General features: G+C 56.8%; 6 protein-coding genes across 6 annotated transcripts; 4 read left to right on the forward strand and 2 right to left on the reverse strand.

Moving 5' to 3' along the window:
- Window positions 1-567: 567 nt before the first annotated feature.
- TRIREDRAFT_76740 (uncharacterized protein) lies at window positions 568-2013 on the reverse strand (the record flags this gene model as incomplete). The annotated part of the gene is made up of 2 exons (XM_006964221.1): window positions 568-1637; window positions 1717-2013. The coding sequence occupies 2 exons, from the start codon at window positions 2011-2013 to the stop codon at window positions 597-599; spliced, it is 1338 nt and encodes a 445-aa protein (XP_006964283.1). The 3' UTR covers window positions 568-596.
- Window positions 2014-2368: 355 nt separating this feature from the next.
- On the forward strand, window positions 2369-2838 carry TRIREDRAFT_59584 (uncharacterized protein; the record flags this gene model as incomplete). The annotated part of the gene is made up of 3 exons (XM_006964062.1): window positions 2369-2423; window positions 2486-2671; window positions 2738-2838. The coding sequence occupies 3 exons, from the start codon at window positions 2369-2371 to the stop codon at window positions 2836-2838; spliced, it is 342 nt and encodes a 113-aa protein (XP_006964124.1).
- Window positions 2839-3098: 260 nt separating this feature from the next.
- Window positions 3099-4293, reverse strand: TRIREDRAFT_105938 (uncharacterized protein; the record flags this gene model as incomplete). The annotated part of the gene is made up of 2 exons (XM_006964222.1): window positions 3099-4079; window positions 4156-4293. 2 exons carry the CDS (start codon window positions 4291-4293, stop codon window positions 3099-3101), a joined length of 1119 nt encoding a protein of 372 aa, XP_006964284.1.
- A 967-nt stretch (window positions 4294-5260) lies between these two features.
- On the forward strand, window positions 5261-6943 carry TRIREDRAFT_121166 (delta(24)-sterol C-methyltransferase). Its single transcript, XM_006964063.1, has 3 exons — window positions 5261-5619; window positions 5721-6077; window positions 6133-6943. Exons 1-3 carry the CDS (start codon window positions 5416-5418, stop codon window positions 6706-6708), a joined length of 1137 nt encoding a protein of 378 aa, XP_006964125.1. The 5' UTR covers window positions 5261-5415; the 3' UTR covers window positions 6709-6943.
- A 703-nt stretch (window positions 6944-7646) lies between these two features.
- TRIREDRAFT_76744 (E1 component beta subunit of acetyl-transferring pyruvate dehydrogenase) lies at window positions 7647-9127 on the forward strand (the record flags this gene model as incomplete). The annotated part of the gene is made up of 2 exons (XM_006964064.1): window positions 7647-8139; window positions 8369-9127. Exons 1-2 carry the CDS (start codon window positions 7747-7749, stop codon window positions 9125-9127), a joined length of 1152 nt encoding a protein of 383 aa, XP_006964126.1. The 5' UTR covers window positions 7647-7746.
- Window positions 9128-9732: 605 nt separating this feature from the next.
- TRIREDRAFT_59184 (uncharacterized protein) lies at window positions 9733-13657 on the forward strand (the record flags this gene model as incomplete). Its single annotated transcript, XM_006964065.1, has 2 exons — window positions 9733-12870; window positions 12977-13657. The coding sequence occupies 2 exons, from the start codon at window positions 9733-9735 to the stop codon at window positions 13655-13657; spliced, it is 3819 nt and encodes a 1272-aa protein (XP_006964127.1).
- Window positions 13658-13977: the final 320 nt, after the last annotated feature.

Raw genomic sequence — 13977 nt, forward strand, 5'->3', positions numbered from 1 at the left:
TCAGTTTGTAAAAGATGCAGATGCCGAGAAGTGAAGAGGTCAAGCTAAGGTAAATGGATTGCAGCGGAAAATAAACTTGACAAGCATTGATGTACACATGCATGCATCGTGTGAGGCGAGGTACATGGACAACACTTCGGATTATTCGGGGTCCGCGGGGGCCGAGAGAGGCTGAGGACTTACGTACAGCCTTGGCGATGGATGGGATCTATGAGACTGTACCTGGTAGTAACGATGCAAGTTGACGAGTCCATCTATAAAAACTGGAGGATTTGCATTGGTGTTCAATAAGTGATAGTACTTCGATGAGCAAACAGTAGATGTGCTTAAATCACCGTCATTGTATCAGGTGATGCGAACTACCTCAGGCTACACTAAACACAAGGTATACACAGGGTGCCTCATGGATCCCCTGGCTTCTCATGGATTTCGTGGGTACCCAGTATGCAGACCGTAGAATATCATCAGTCATATATAGAATGTTGGATGCAAATGAGTGCAAAATGCTCAAAATCTCGCTTTGAAACTGAATCTAAGAACCATCAGTCTAATGTGCTTTTAAATTCTATGTTCCAGCGTCCCCGTCCCCAGACCGTCTACACAAGCGTCTTGACATCGCCCTCCTTCAGCTTGCCCGCGTCAACGAGCCTCTTCACCTCGGCACTCCAAACACCCTTGATCTCGTCCGCCACCGTCAGGCCGTTAAGCTTTCCGGCGAGAGCAGCAATCTCGTCGGCGTCAATCTTGCCCTGCACCAGCTCGACATCGCCCAGTACGGCATCGATCTGAGCGGCAGAGGCGTCTCCGGAAGCAAAGTAGTTGGCGTCCTTGACGGAGCCCTTGAGCACACGCTTGTTCTTCTTGAGGGCGTTCTTGGCCGCCTCCTTGGCCTTCTTGCCGGCCTCGCGATCGGCCTTTGCGGCGGCTTCGGCCTCGGCCTTGGCCTTCTCCTCAGCCTCCTTCTTAGCCTGGGCCTCCTCGGCAGCCTTCTTCTCGGCAGCCTCCTTCTCGAGCTTCTTCTTGTTCTTGGCGGCGTTGGCCTCCTGTCGGAAGCGCTTGATGCGCTCGTCGCCGGCGGAGGCGTCGTCCAGCAGCTTGCGCAGGCGGGCGTTGTCCTCGGCCTTCTTCTTCTTGCGCGAGTTGGCGTTCTTGCGCTCGACGTGACGCTTGTGGTCGCGGCTCTCGCCGTCGTCGGGGACGTCCTCGTCGAGGTACTCAAAGGACCGCCAGCTGTCAAAGTTGTACCAGAAGTTGTAGAACTCGTCGACGTGCTCCTTGGACGAGTTGGCGTCGCCAAACGTCGGCACCGGGTGGATCTTGGAGAAGCGGGCCTCGGACTTGAAGACCTTGCCCCAGAGCTTGTAGTAGTCGCCCTTTTGCAGCTGCTTCTTGGTGGGCGGCTCGACGTCGGCCTCCTCGTCGACCGAGTCGAACTGGCGGCGCTTGACGGGGTCCAGCAGCACGTCGGTGGCCTTCTGGATGCACTTGAAGAACTGGTCGTCCTCGGTGCGGCCCGAGGCGGCCTTCTTGTCGGGGTGGTGCTTGAGCACCTTCTTGCGGTGGGCCTTCTTGATCTGCTCCTCGGTGGCCCTCCAGCGGTACTTGGACAGGCCGAGCACCTTGTAGTGATCCTGGGTCTGCGTTGACATCTCTTGTTAGAGCACGATCCTGACGGGACGGTCCAATACGGTCCAAGATTCATCGTCCACAACTTACCTTCCAGTCCTTGGCCTGCAGCTGCAGCATCATGGGGTCCTCGGGCTCGCTCTCCTCGCCATCGTCGACATCCTCGACGTTCTTGGCGCTCTCCTGAGCCTGGATCCGGTCGTCCTCGGAAAAGGTGCGCTTGTGACGGGCTCGGCGAGCGTGAGCCAGGAAATGCGGTCCAACGGGCTCGATGCTTCGCTGAACGGCGCCCGACAGCTTGCCGACGGCCTTGAAATCCTTGTCGGCGCTCCAGCCCTCGGGCAGGGCGGGCAGCGGAAGAGTGACAACCTGACTGACGGAAGCCATTGTGACTGCGAATTGAGACAATGACAGCAGTTATGGGTTGAGAATCAAAGGAAGAAGAGAAACGGCTCGACTAAAGGCGTTGAGGCAATCTCCAGTTTTTTTTTTTTTTTCTTATTTTTTCTTTGCTCCCACCTAAACCAATGGCGGGGCTTCTTTTACCAGGGGGGGGGTCCCGAGCCAGCGGCCGGTTAGCGGAAGGCGGCAGAACCGGGCCTCCGTTCTTTACGGTCGAGCCTCCACTGTAAAATCATCCATCTCGATATCGAATCAAGTCTGCGTAATTGTGCACTTCGCCTTTGCTTTCTGCTTCTTCTCTTCTTTCAGTATAGCGATTCCACGCATATAGTTCGAGACAATGTCATTGGCGGCTTATCGAAACCTCCTGCGCGCTGCGCGAATCGCCTTTCAGGGTAGGTGGCGCAAGCGAAACGAAAAGAATGCTCAAAATCCTCGGCGAGACTGACTTCACCAGGCGACGTCCACGTCCTCTCTGCTGCGCAAACCCAGATCCGACAGGGCTTCCAGGAGAACCGCGCCCTCGATTCCAGCTCCAGCATCGAGTCTGCCATCAGACACGCCGAAGATGTGGCCACGATCCTGCGACAAAACGTCGTCCAGGGCCGAAAGATGGAGAACAAGGGCGACGATCATACTTACAGTGAGCATTGGCCTACAACTGAAGCAGCTGCTACACCATCTTCACCATGCTAATGCTGCTGGACAGAGCTCCGGATCCATGAACACACCGAGCGAGGCGACAACGACAGCATATTGACGGCAGGCAATGCAAAGAGCGCCAGCGGCGGGGGCTGTGGCTGCAAGTGAGGCAGCTCGTGTATGTACCACTGTAAAACAAATCTGTACAATTACTAGACTCATGATACCCTCCAATCCATATGCCACACGATATATTGGCCTTTTCACCTGCTTGATTCCGCGGAATCTACAAAGACAGAGCAACAAATATCCCATGTATCCTTCCTTAGCACCACAACGCCGAGAACGTGACAGTTTGAGAATTGAGAATAAAGCTGAAAGAAGCGCCATGAAGAAAAGACGAATGCAAGATGGGTCTGGACGCCCTTTTACTCTCCAGCCAGGCTGGCATAGTTAGGCGTGTCTTCCGCTCCGGGAGGCGGCGCCGCAGCAACTGCGCGAGTCGCCGCGGTTGGCTGCTGGCCCGCTTCCAAGGCCCGCTGCTGCTGCGGCCTGTTCTGGCGGATGCGGGCATCCTGCAGCATCTGATAGCGCTGCTCACGGTCCATGGTTCCAATGGCCTTTGGCTGTCCCCAGCGAATCCTCAGCGGGCATCCAGCAATCACCGCCCTGCCCTGGCATGCGGCCGCTGCCTTCTCGGCGGCCTCCCTCGTCTCGTAGTTGACAAACGCGCAGTGGGACATGTGGGAGCACACCAGGCTCTTGATCTTGCCGTGGACCTTGAAGAAGTCGCGAATCTTGTGCTCGGGCAGGTCGTCCTCGACACCCGTGACGAAAAGAGACATGATGTTGGGGTCATCCGGTGGTAGCCAGTCCTTTGGGCTCGGGGGCAGCTGTGCTGCGCTGGGGAATGCCGGCCGGCCTCGCCCTCGACCGCCAGGCCGCGCGCCTGCAGCGGCTGCAGCTCTCGAGTCTCGAGTTCGGATCGGACCTGGGCCTCCAACGCCAGCCCCTACTGCAGGGTTCCCGCCAGCTCGGGCACCGGCCAGTTCTGACTCGTCCACGGTTCTGCCCTTGCGAAAGTAGGGCTTGCTGTTGGCAAGGCGTCGCAAAAGTTCGCGGGCCTTATCGTCCGTCTTCTCGTACTCTTCAGTTCCCGCCTTGCCCTCCTCAATGAGCTTCTCGTTGTTCTGCGCAAAGTACTCTCGGTTGATGTCGGACGTCGGGCCTGGGGCAATCATCTTGAGTGCGGTATCGCGGACGTTGATGGGCAGCCCGAAGCTGAGATCCAGCATGCAGCTCTGGCAGCAGTTCTTGAGGCGAGCGCACGTCAGGCACACATTGGTCCGTCTCTTGCGGCCCTGTGCGCGCTCAGCAGCCCAGCTGAAGACGGTAAACGGTCGCGTACACTTGAGAGGCTTGTTAGTACATGCATACAATCTAGGCGAAGAGTATCAGGCGTTGGCGACGACGGCGACGACTTACCAATTTGCACTCGGCGCCGTAGTCTTCCTTGAGCATCTTGACGTATGGGTTCTCGGGCAGGCAGTTTTCGCAGACGGAGGGAAAGTCGGTCGTCTCCCATCCTGACCGGTTGAGGTCTTGCTTGATCTGGGGCGGCATGACGGGCAATGTCCAGCCGTGATAGAGCTGGTGATGCTGGTCTGGGTGAGGACGAGATGATCCTTGGCTGATGTGCAAGTTCGCAAGCTGCAAATCCAAGATCGCGACGAGCAAAATCTAGGTGGAGACTTGACGCAGCCTCGCCCAGCCAGAGTATGTTACATAAGCCATGATGTGGAATCTTATCGATAGGGCGCCATTGCGTATTGCAAAGCAAAGAATGAGTGGCGATAGAGTTCTAGGCAATTGGGCGGCTCAGGGACCTCTGAGCTCCGAAATCAACCCACCTTCCAGAAGAATGCCAAATATCGTCATGACTTGCACGTGCTGAGGAATCGGCACGTATGGAGATACCATTCGTCTGTGAGCCAGATTGAACACCAATTTCGGGATACACGAGCCATTGCAACATCAACCTAGGCTTCAGCTCCTAGCAAGAACAGCGGATAGGCACTAGACACAGCTTATACGCGTATTTGAGAGATTTGGGTGCTTGGCTCCGCAGATAAACGTCCCCTAATATGGAGATTCTGCCGCACAAGTTCCAGTGGCTAGCACCAAGCCGGCCGTAGGAACACACCGCAAGTGAATCCTCGGAGGGAATGGAAGGCGGGAAAAGAAAAAAAGAGGCGCATGCAGGGCAGCCCAATCCGAGCTCGCGTTCGTATTCGCACACCGCGGGGCTCTTCACCGCCTACCACTTGCAGGCAGATGCGGCCTCGATCCAGCCAACCAAAGGGCCAAATTCCATTTCTAGTGCGATATCACAAGCCCAGAATTGGGATTGGAGATTGGCCTTTGCCGTTTCGTCAGGGGTAAAAAAAACAGAGAGGCGGACAGAGTCCCATGAAATTGCTGCTGTTCACGATTTGATGCCGGCCTGGGAGGACAACGCATAAAAGCCCCCCCATCTCCGCTCATTCGCGTGGCCCCCCAGAATCGCCATCTTTTTCTACTCATTTTCGTGGAGCAATTCCCCTTCGTCCCTCTTCGTTCTGTGTCGTCTTTCTCCCTCCTCTTCTCCATTCATTCCTTGACCCTACTTTTTTTCCAGAGCTAATAGAGAGTTTTACTGCTATTCCTTCTCTTCTCTTCTAATTCTACTCTACAACATCATTCAACATGGCCCCCGCAGCTCTTGAGAAGGAGGACAAGGCGCGAGATGCCGCCTTCAACAAGGCCCTGCACGGCAACTCGGCCAAGGCCAAGGGCGGCATTGCTGCCATGTTCTCCAAGGGCGCCGATGCCAAGAAGGCTGCGGTCGACGAGTACTTCAAGCACTGGGACAACAAGCCCGCCGAGAACGAGACGGCAGAGGAGCGAGCCGTGAGTCTTTTCCTGATGATTCGAAGCCGACTGCCTGCCAAAAGCACAGGTCAATTGGTTGGTTGGAAGATTGAGTACCATTTCTGACATGAGCACGACAGAAACGAACGGCCGAGTATGCCACTCTGACGAGGCACTACTACAACCTGGCGACGGATCTGTACGAGTACGGCTGGGGCCAGTCCTTCCACTTCTGCCGCTTCTCCAAGGGCGAGCCCTTCTACCAGGCCATTGCCCGCCACGAGCACTACCTGGCGCACACCATTGGCATCAAGGAGGGCATGAAGGTGCTCGATGTCGGCTGCGGTGTCGGTGGCCCTGCCCGTGAGATTGCAAAGTTCACCGGCTGCCACGTCACCGGCCTCAACAACAACGACTACCAGATCGACCGCGCCACCCACTATGCCGAGAAGGAGGGCCTCTCTAACCAGTTGGCCTTTGTCAAGGGCGACTTCATGGTATGTTCCGGTCCTGATTCATAACTCTTCTTCTTCCCCGCTAACGCGCAGCCAGCAAATGTCGTTCCCTGAAAACACCTTTGACGCTGTCTACGCCATCGAGGCCACCGTCCACGCCCCCTCCCTGGAGGGCATCTACAGCCAGATCTTCCGCGTGCTCAAGCCCGGCGGTGTCTTTGGCGTCTACGAGTGGCTCATGACCGATGACTACGACAACAACAACCTGCACCACCGCGAGATCCGCCTCGGAATCGAGCAGGGCGACGGCATCTCCAACATGTGCAAGGTGTCCGAGGCCCTGGACGCCATGCGCGCCGCTGGCTTCGAGCTTCTGAGGCACGAGGATCTGGCTGACCGGCCCGACCCTCTTCCCTGGTACTGGCCTCTGTCCGGCGAATTGAGATACATTCAGTCGGTCGGGGACATCTTCACCATTGTCCGCATGACCACCTGGGGCCGCACCATTGCCCACAGCCTGGCTGGTCTGCTGGAGAAGGTCGGCCTTGCCCCTGCCGGCACCAAGAAGACGGCCGACAGCCTGGCCCTCGCGGCTGACTGCCTGGTCGCCGGTGGCCGCGAGCACCTGTTTACGCCCATGTACCTGATGGTCGGCCGCAAGCCTTCTGCCTAGATGCAGTAACATGGATCTAGAGATGGAGAAATGGGAAACAGACGGAAAGAGATCAGCAGCAGATCTCTTGTGGGAACTTGATACCTCGATTGATGTGGAACGATGGAGCGGCCCCAGTTGGAGGGAGCCGGAGGATATAAAACCAAAAGCGGCGTCGAGCATGGTCATATTATTTGGACGGGATGATGATGCATTTGGCCTGATGACACGAACGGCCCATTTATGTACGCATATGTAATGGCTATAGCCAAGATGCGAGCTGCATCTTATTAATTATTCTGCCTTTTCTATCACTTACCTTAATGACTGGACTGCTCACGACCTCTCGTAAAACGTCTTGCTCACTACTGTATCTGCAACTAGGTACCATTGTACAAGGTTCTGTTGCGATAAGAACAGCCATTGACGGAGCATCTCACTTGGTGTCTGTTCAAGATCCGGAGAAACTCAATTGATTTCCAATTCCAGCGCAAGAGTCCAATGACCGTCTCTCCCCCCTTGTCATTGTGCTGAAGTAAGAAGCAATTCGCCCTTCTGATTCGACAGCCTCCCGCTTTATCGCGGCCACAAAGCACCTCCGGCAGCGGAGAGCATCGGGATGCCCCTCTTAGTCAGCAGTTCCAGGCCGCAGTTGCCCCTCCCCAACAACTTCAGAGTGTCACATATTACAGGCGGGTTCAGCGCCCACGTCCCGCTGTAAGGCCCTGGCTGTTAGTGGCAACAGCGCTGTAGCTCTACAAGGAAAACCCCCCCAAGGAAATTGACGGGAGCCCGCCCGCGCAGGGAAAAAAAAGTTGTGCTTGGCTCGGAGCCGGAAATTCCCTCTTGGTGCTTTTTTTTGGGGAAGGCCAGAGCAAACCTCCAGCTCAACCGCGAGAAAAAAAAAATAACACACCAACCCTCAACTCCCGCCTCTCGCCTCCCCCCCATCGTCCCAGACACAGCAGACGGCACAGCTGTGAGCGGCCTCGATTCCCCTCTGTCGAACAGAATCTCGCGTGTGTGTCCTCCGGCCAATTCTTCGTCCCTCCGCCCGCCATGTCCCGCTTCCTCCGACCCGCAGCCCGTCTGGCTGCCTCGACACGAGCTGCCGCTTCCATCAAGGCGCACGCCGCGCCGTCCTTCTCACAGGCCATTGCCCGCCCCGTCTACTTTGGCGGCTCGTCGCAGAGCAGGGCGTACGCCGAGGGCTCGGGCGTCAAGGAGTACACGGTGCGAGACGCCCTCAACGAGGCGCTGGCCGAGGAGCTCGAGGCCAACCCCAAGGTCTTCATCCTGGGCGAGGAGGTTGCCCAGTACAACGGAGCGTACAAGGTCACAAAGGGTCTGCTGGACCGGTTCGGCGAGAAGCGTGTCATTGACACGCCCATCACCGAGATGGGTTTTGCCGGTCTGGCCACCGGTGCTGCCTTGAGCGGACTGCACCCTGTGGTGAGTTTCACCTGTGCCTCCCCCCCAATGGTCATGCTGTAGCTGCCATATCATAGCCGCCATGTCCTTGTCTTTGTCCTTGTCCTTGTCTTTGTCCTTGTCCTTGTCTTTGTCCTTGTCCTTGTCCTTGTCCTTCTTCTTGTTCCTCTTTCATGTTATTCCACTGCATATCAGTCGACGGGAAAGGGTAGCTGGTAGGAAATCACTGACACGACTCTTCCCCCACTAGTGCGAGTTCATGACCTTCAACTTCGCCATGCAGGCCATTGACCATGTCGTCAACTCGGCCGCCAAGACCCTCTACATGTCCGGTGGTATCCAGCCCTGCAACATCACCTTCCGTGGCCCCAACGGCTTCGCCGCCGGTGTCGCCGCCCAGCACTCGCAGGACTACTCTGCCTGGTACGGCAGCGTGCCCGGCCTCAAGGTCGTCTCCCCCTGGAGCGCCGAGGACGCCAAGGGCCTGCTCAAGGCCGCCATCCGCGACCCCAACCCCGTCGTCGTCCTCGAGAACGAGCTCATGTACGGCCAGAGCTTCCCCATGTCCGAGGCCGCCCAGAAGGACGACTTCGTCCTCCCCTTTGGCAAGGCCAAGATTGAGCGCGCCGGCTCGGACCTGACCATTGTCTCCCTGTCCCGATGCGTCGGCCAGTCCCTCGTTGCCGCCGAGAACCTCAAGAAGAACTATGGCGTCGAGGCCGAGGTCATCAACCTGCGATCCATCAAGCCCCTGGATCTCGACTCCATCGTCCAGTCCATCAAGAAGACGCACCGTCTGCTTGTCGTCGAGTCCGGCTACCCTGCCTTTGGCGTCGGTGCCGAGATCCTCGCCCTGGCCATGGAGTATGCCTTTGACTACCTTGACGGCCCTGCCCAGCGAGTCACCGGTGCCGAGGTGCCCACTCCCTATGCCCAGAAGCTGGAGGAGATGTCCTTCCCCAACGAGCAGCTGATTGAGGAGTTTGCCGCCAAGATGCTGCGAGTCTAAACTGCCAGCACAAGTTGAGCACACGGGATAGCAATCTTGCTACCCATCTTACGAACCCAAAAAATCAAGTAAACAAACACGAAATTCAAGAAGGAGAGGGGTGGCTATCCGAGGTGGGCAATATAATATCTCAATGGGAGTAGACTCAAGTTTGGAAGGGGTGTTTTTGGCTTCCAGGGGGGGGAGGTTTCGGAGGTGGTGAAGCGCATCTGGCTATGTAGCAATCTGGTTGGACCTCTAGTCACAAAATCTCGATAGACGGGCGGAGAGGAAAAATAATGCACCTGTACTCTAATCACCTTTGCGCGTTTATATACACGCCTTTTTCGCTGTGTCACATGTATTGTGTAGAGTTGGAGCCCTTGTTTGCATCATGATTCAACGGAGCTGCCCAGACCCGCATTTCCGTTAGCGGGGCAATCTCAACCTCCAAGCTGGGCAGCCTCGACAGCTTCGTCAACGACTCAGACTCCACCTCTACACACTGCATTGTCCAGCCAAAACGTCATTAATCTTCAACTCTGAAAACCAAACAAACACCAGAACAAAGAGCAGAAATCCAGAGGACCTGAAAGACCACAGCATCTCCAGCCTCTCCCTCCGCCATGGCTGGCATCGATGCCCTTCTCGCCTCCCAGGAAGAGGGCATCTCCAGCTCTGGGCTCAGGAAACGCCGGCTTCCTGACCCTCAAGAGCTGAAGCAGCGCCTAGAAAATGAGCTTCTCATGCCCTCTCCCGACTTTTCCGTCGAGTGGCTGGACCGCCTGCAGCAGCGATGGGACTTTGAGGCCGACTACACGGATCTCTTCAGGATCGCTCCGCCCCAGACTCGCACTCTGACGAGGTTCCTGCGCCACGGGCTCGAGGGCCGCGTGACGGGGTACAAGAACGTCACCGTGCCCATGAGCGGCGCCACGGCAAAGAACTCGACCAGTCTTCTCCGGAAGCCAGCTAGCAGGGCCGATTTCGTGAGGGGCGCCGCTGGCTTCTTCCCCTTTGCGCCTGGCGGGCTGGAGGGCATCGAGGCTACCGCGGCGCTGGAGGACCAGATTCATGCGGGCAATGCCGCTGCCGACGATTCCGCTGCGGGAAGCAAGCTGGAGCGGGTGATTCAGCTGGGTGATGAAGGGGGACTGCTGCAGACTGCCCCTGGAATGACCCGCGGTATCGACTTTAGCAAGAAGACGGCCGTGGACGAGTCTACTGCTGAGGCCATCAAGCAGGAGCTCGAAGAGGATCCAGAGGAGGCAAAGAGCACTAAAGTGGAGGATTCCTCGTCACCTGATGAAGCCTCGGGAGACTTGGCGGAGGACGAGGACAACGGAGACGATATTGACGATCTGCTGCCGGTTGAGTTCCCATCTCTCGAGCCACATGGTGTCCTCGCAGCATCCAGCGCCAAAAAGGCAGGCCGTGAGTGGGCGCACATGGTCGACATAAAGCATGACATGCCCAACTTCAGAGAGCTCGTCCCCGATATGGCTCGGGAATGGCCCTTTGAGCTGGACACGTTCCAGAAGGAGGCCGTGTATCATCTGGAAAACGGCGACTCCGTCTTCGTGGCAGCTCACACGTCTGCTGGAAAGACTGTCGTGGCCGAGTACGCCATTGCTCTGGCGGCCAAGCACATGACCAAGGCCATCTACACATCGCCCATCAAGGCCCTCAGCAACCAAAAGTTCCGCGACTTTCGGCAGGAGTTTGATGAGGTGGGCATCCTGACGGGTGACGTCCAGATCAACCCCGAGGCCAGCTGCCTCATCATGACAACGGAGATTCTGCGCAGCATGCTGTACCGAGGCGCAGACTTGATTCGAGACGTCGAGTTTGTCATCTTCGATGAGGTGCACTACGTCAATGACTACGAGCGCGGTGTCGTGTGGGAGGAAGTCATCATCATGCTTCCCGAACACATCTCCCTCATCTTGCTGTCAGCCACCGTCCCCAACACGCACGAGTTTGCCTCTTGGGTTGGTAGAACCAAGCAACGAGACATTTACGTCATCTCTACGGCCAAGAGACCTGTTCCCCTCGAGCACTACCTTTGGGCTGGCAAGAACATCCACAAGATTGTGGATGCGGACAAGAAGTTCCTGGAGAGCGGTTGGAAGGATGCCCACAAGGCGACGCAGAGCAAGGAAAAGGCACCCGCCGCTACCAGTACTGTCGCCGTCAGGGGAGGCAACTCTCAGGGGAACCAGCGAGGAGGAGTAGGAGGACGAGGAGGCGCTCAGAGGGGCGGCCAGCAACAACGCGGAGGACGAGGAGGCGGCCAGCAGAGAGGCCGAGGAGGCCCCCCTCGCGCCAGCCACAACCCTGGCCACATGGGACGTGCCGGAAACCCTGGCGGGCGGACATCGGCTGCTCAAGACAAGAATCTTTGGGTGCACATGGTCCAGTTTTTGCGAAAGCAGGCTCTTCTGCCAGCTTGCATCTTTGTCTTCTCCAAGAAGCGATGCGAGGAGAACGCCGATGCCCTGAGCAACCAAGACTTTTGCACTGCTTCGGAGAAGAGCGCGATCCACATGGTGATTGAAAAGTCCATTGCCCGTCTCAAGCCCGAGGATCGAGTCCTGCCACAGATCATCAGGCTTCGAGAGCTTCTCGGCAGAGGTATTGCCGTCCATCACGGTGGCTTGCTGCCAATCGTCAAGGAGTTGGTGGAGATTCTGTTCGCTCGAACGCTTGTCAAGGTCTTGTTTGCCACGGAGACGTTCGCCATGGGACTCAACCTGCCCACCCGAACGGTGGTGTTTTCGGGATACCGCAAGCACGACGGCCATTCGTTCCGCAACCTGCTGCCTGGCGAATACACGCAAATGGCTGGTCGAGCCGGCCGTCGAGGTCTCGACAAGGTCGGCTCAGTCATCATCGTGCCACCGGGCGGCGACGATGTACCCCCTGTGGCCGAGCTGCGCAGCATGATCTTGGGAGAGCCGTCCAAGCTCAAGTCTCAATTCAGACTGACGTACAACATGATTCTCAACCTGTTGAGAGTGGAAGCGCTCAAGATTGAAGAGATGATCAAGAGGAGCTTTTCCGAACATGCCACGCAGCAGCTTCTCCCAGAGCACGAAAAGGACGTCAAGCTGGCTCAAGCAGATCTTGCTAAGGTCAAGAGAGAGCCCTGCAAGATTTGCGACAACGTGGTGGACGAGTGCCACCAGGCCGCCCAGGACTACAAGCGGCTGACGACGGAGCTGTACAAGGGCTTGCTGAAGATATCCTTTGGGCGAAGGATGTTTTCGCCGCAGAGGCTGATTGTCTTCAACTGGGATGGCATCCGCACCGCCGGTATCCTCCTCGCTGAAGGCATGAGCCCCAAGGGCTCCTTTGAGGACCCCATCCTGCACGTCTGCGCCATCAAGCCGCTTCGAGAGCGCCGCGACATTACGGACCAGCTGCCCTTCATCCCCGCGTTCCGCAAGTACATGCAGAAGCTTCCTCAGGGGAAGAGGCGTCTTACTACTAAGAATATGTTTGTGCCCCTGAGCGATGTCGAATGCCTGACTAGGTGGGTTCTCAAGGGAGTCATCCCGGAGATTTTCAAGGGGGGTGCTCCCGCACACGAAGCCCTCGACAAGATTCAGGAGATCTGTTCGTCGTGGGATGATCGGTGGGACGAGATAGATATGGCCAAGGTGAAGAGCTTGCCGCTGCAGGAGCTGATGGAGAAGCGATGGCAGCTGTCCAAGACGATGGCCAACTCTGCAGCCTTGCGGTGCCCTGCCTTTTTGAAGCATGTAAGTTGTTGATAATTTCCCCTGTTCCTACACGCCTTGCCCCCCCTTTTTTTTTTTAATCCGTTGCCTTTCGCGGGTCCGTGTGCTAAACAAGATATTTCAACAGTATGCCATGTGCCACGATGAGTGGCTCATCACCGAGCATATTGCTCAGCTGAAACAGACGCTCTCGGATCAGAATCTTCAGCTGCTCCCCGACTACGAGCAGCGCGTGCAGGTGCTGAGAGAGCTCGATTTCATCGACGAGTCGTCGCGCATCCAGCTCAAGGGCAAGGTGGCCTGCGAGGTCCACTCTGGCGACGAGCTGGTCCTGACCGAGCTGATTCTCGACAACGTGCTGGCCGACTTTGACCCCGCCGAGATTGCGGCCCTCTTGTCCTCGTTCGTGTTCCAGGAGAAGACGCTGACGGAGCCTACCCTGACCGGCAACCTGGAGCGTGGACGTGATACTATCATTGCCATTTCCGAAAAGGTCAACGACGTGCAGACGCGGCTGCAGGTGATTCAGTCGAGCGAGGACTCCAACGACTTTGTGTCGAGGCCGCGGTTCGGCCTGATGGAGGTGGTGTACGAGTGGGCCAGGGGCATGAGCTTCAAGAACATTACGGCGCTCACGGATGTGCTCGAGGGCACGATTGTGCGAACCATTACGCGACTCGACGAGACGTGCCGGGAGGTGAAGAACGCGGCGAGAATCATTGGCGATCCGGAGCTGTATCAGAAGATGCAGCAGGCGCAGGAGATGATTAAGAGGGATATCACAGCCGTGGCGAGCTTATACATGTAGAATGGGACATGGTGTCTTGATTTGGATTTGGCATTTCCCGCGTGGAATGCATGATAGAAGGGTCAGGGTTTGGACTTTGCAATTAGACTTGCAGGGCGCATTAGGTCGAGATGCATGGATTGAACCGGGGGCCTGAGGATACACAAATGAGACTCGAAGATGAGGGCCATAGAGGCGCTACGAGATAGTAGTGTGTCTAGGAATGTAGGGATGCATGCTTGTATAATATGAATGTATGGAACGAAACCAAGGTCCCAAGGCAGCAGCAGCACAGAGAGAGAATATGCTAGAGTCGAGTTCAAGGTTGCAGCTCTACTGGT

This window comes from Trichoderma reesei, assembly GCF_000167675.1.
Source record: "Trichoderma reesei QM6a unplaced genomic scaffold TRIREscaffold_6, whole genome shotgun sequence".
NCBI classification, from domain to species: Eukaryota; Fungi; Ascomycota; class Sordariomycetes; order Hypocreales; family Hypocreaceae; genus Trichoderma; species Trichoderma reesei.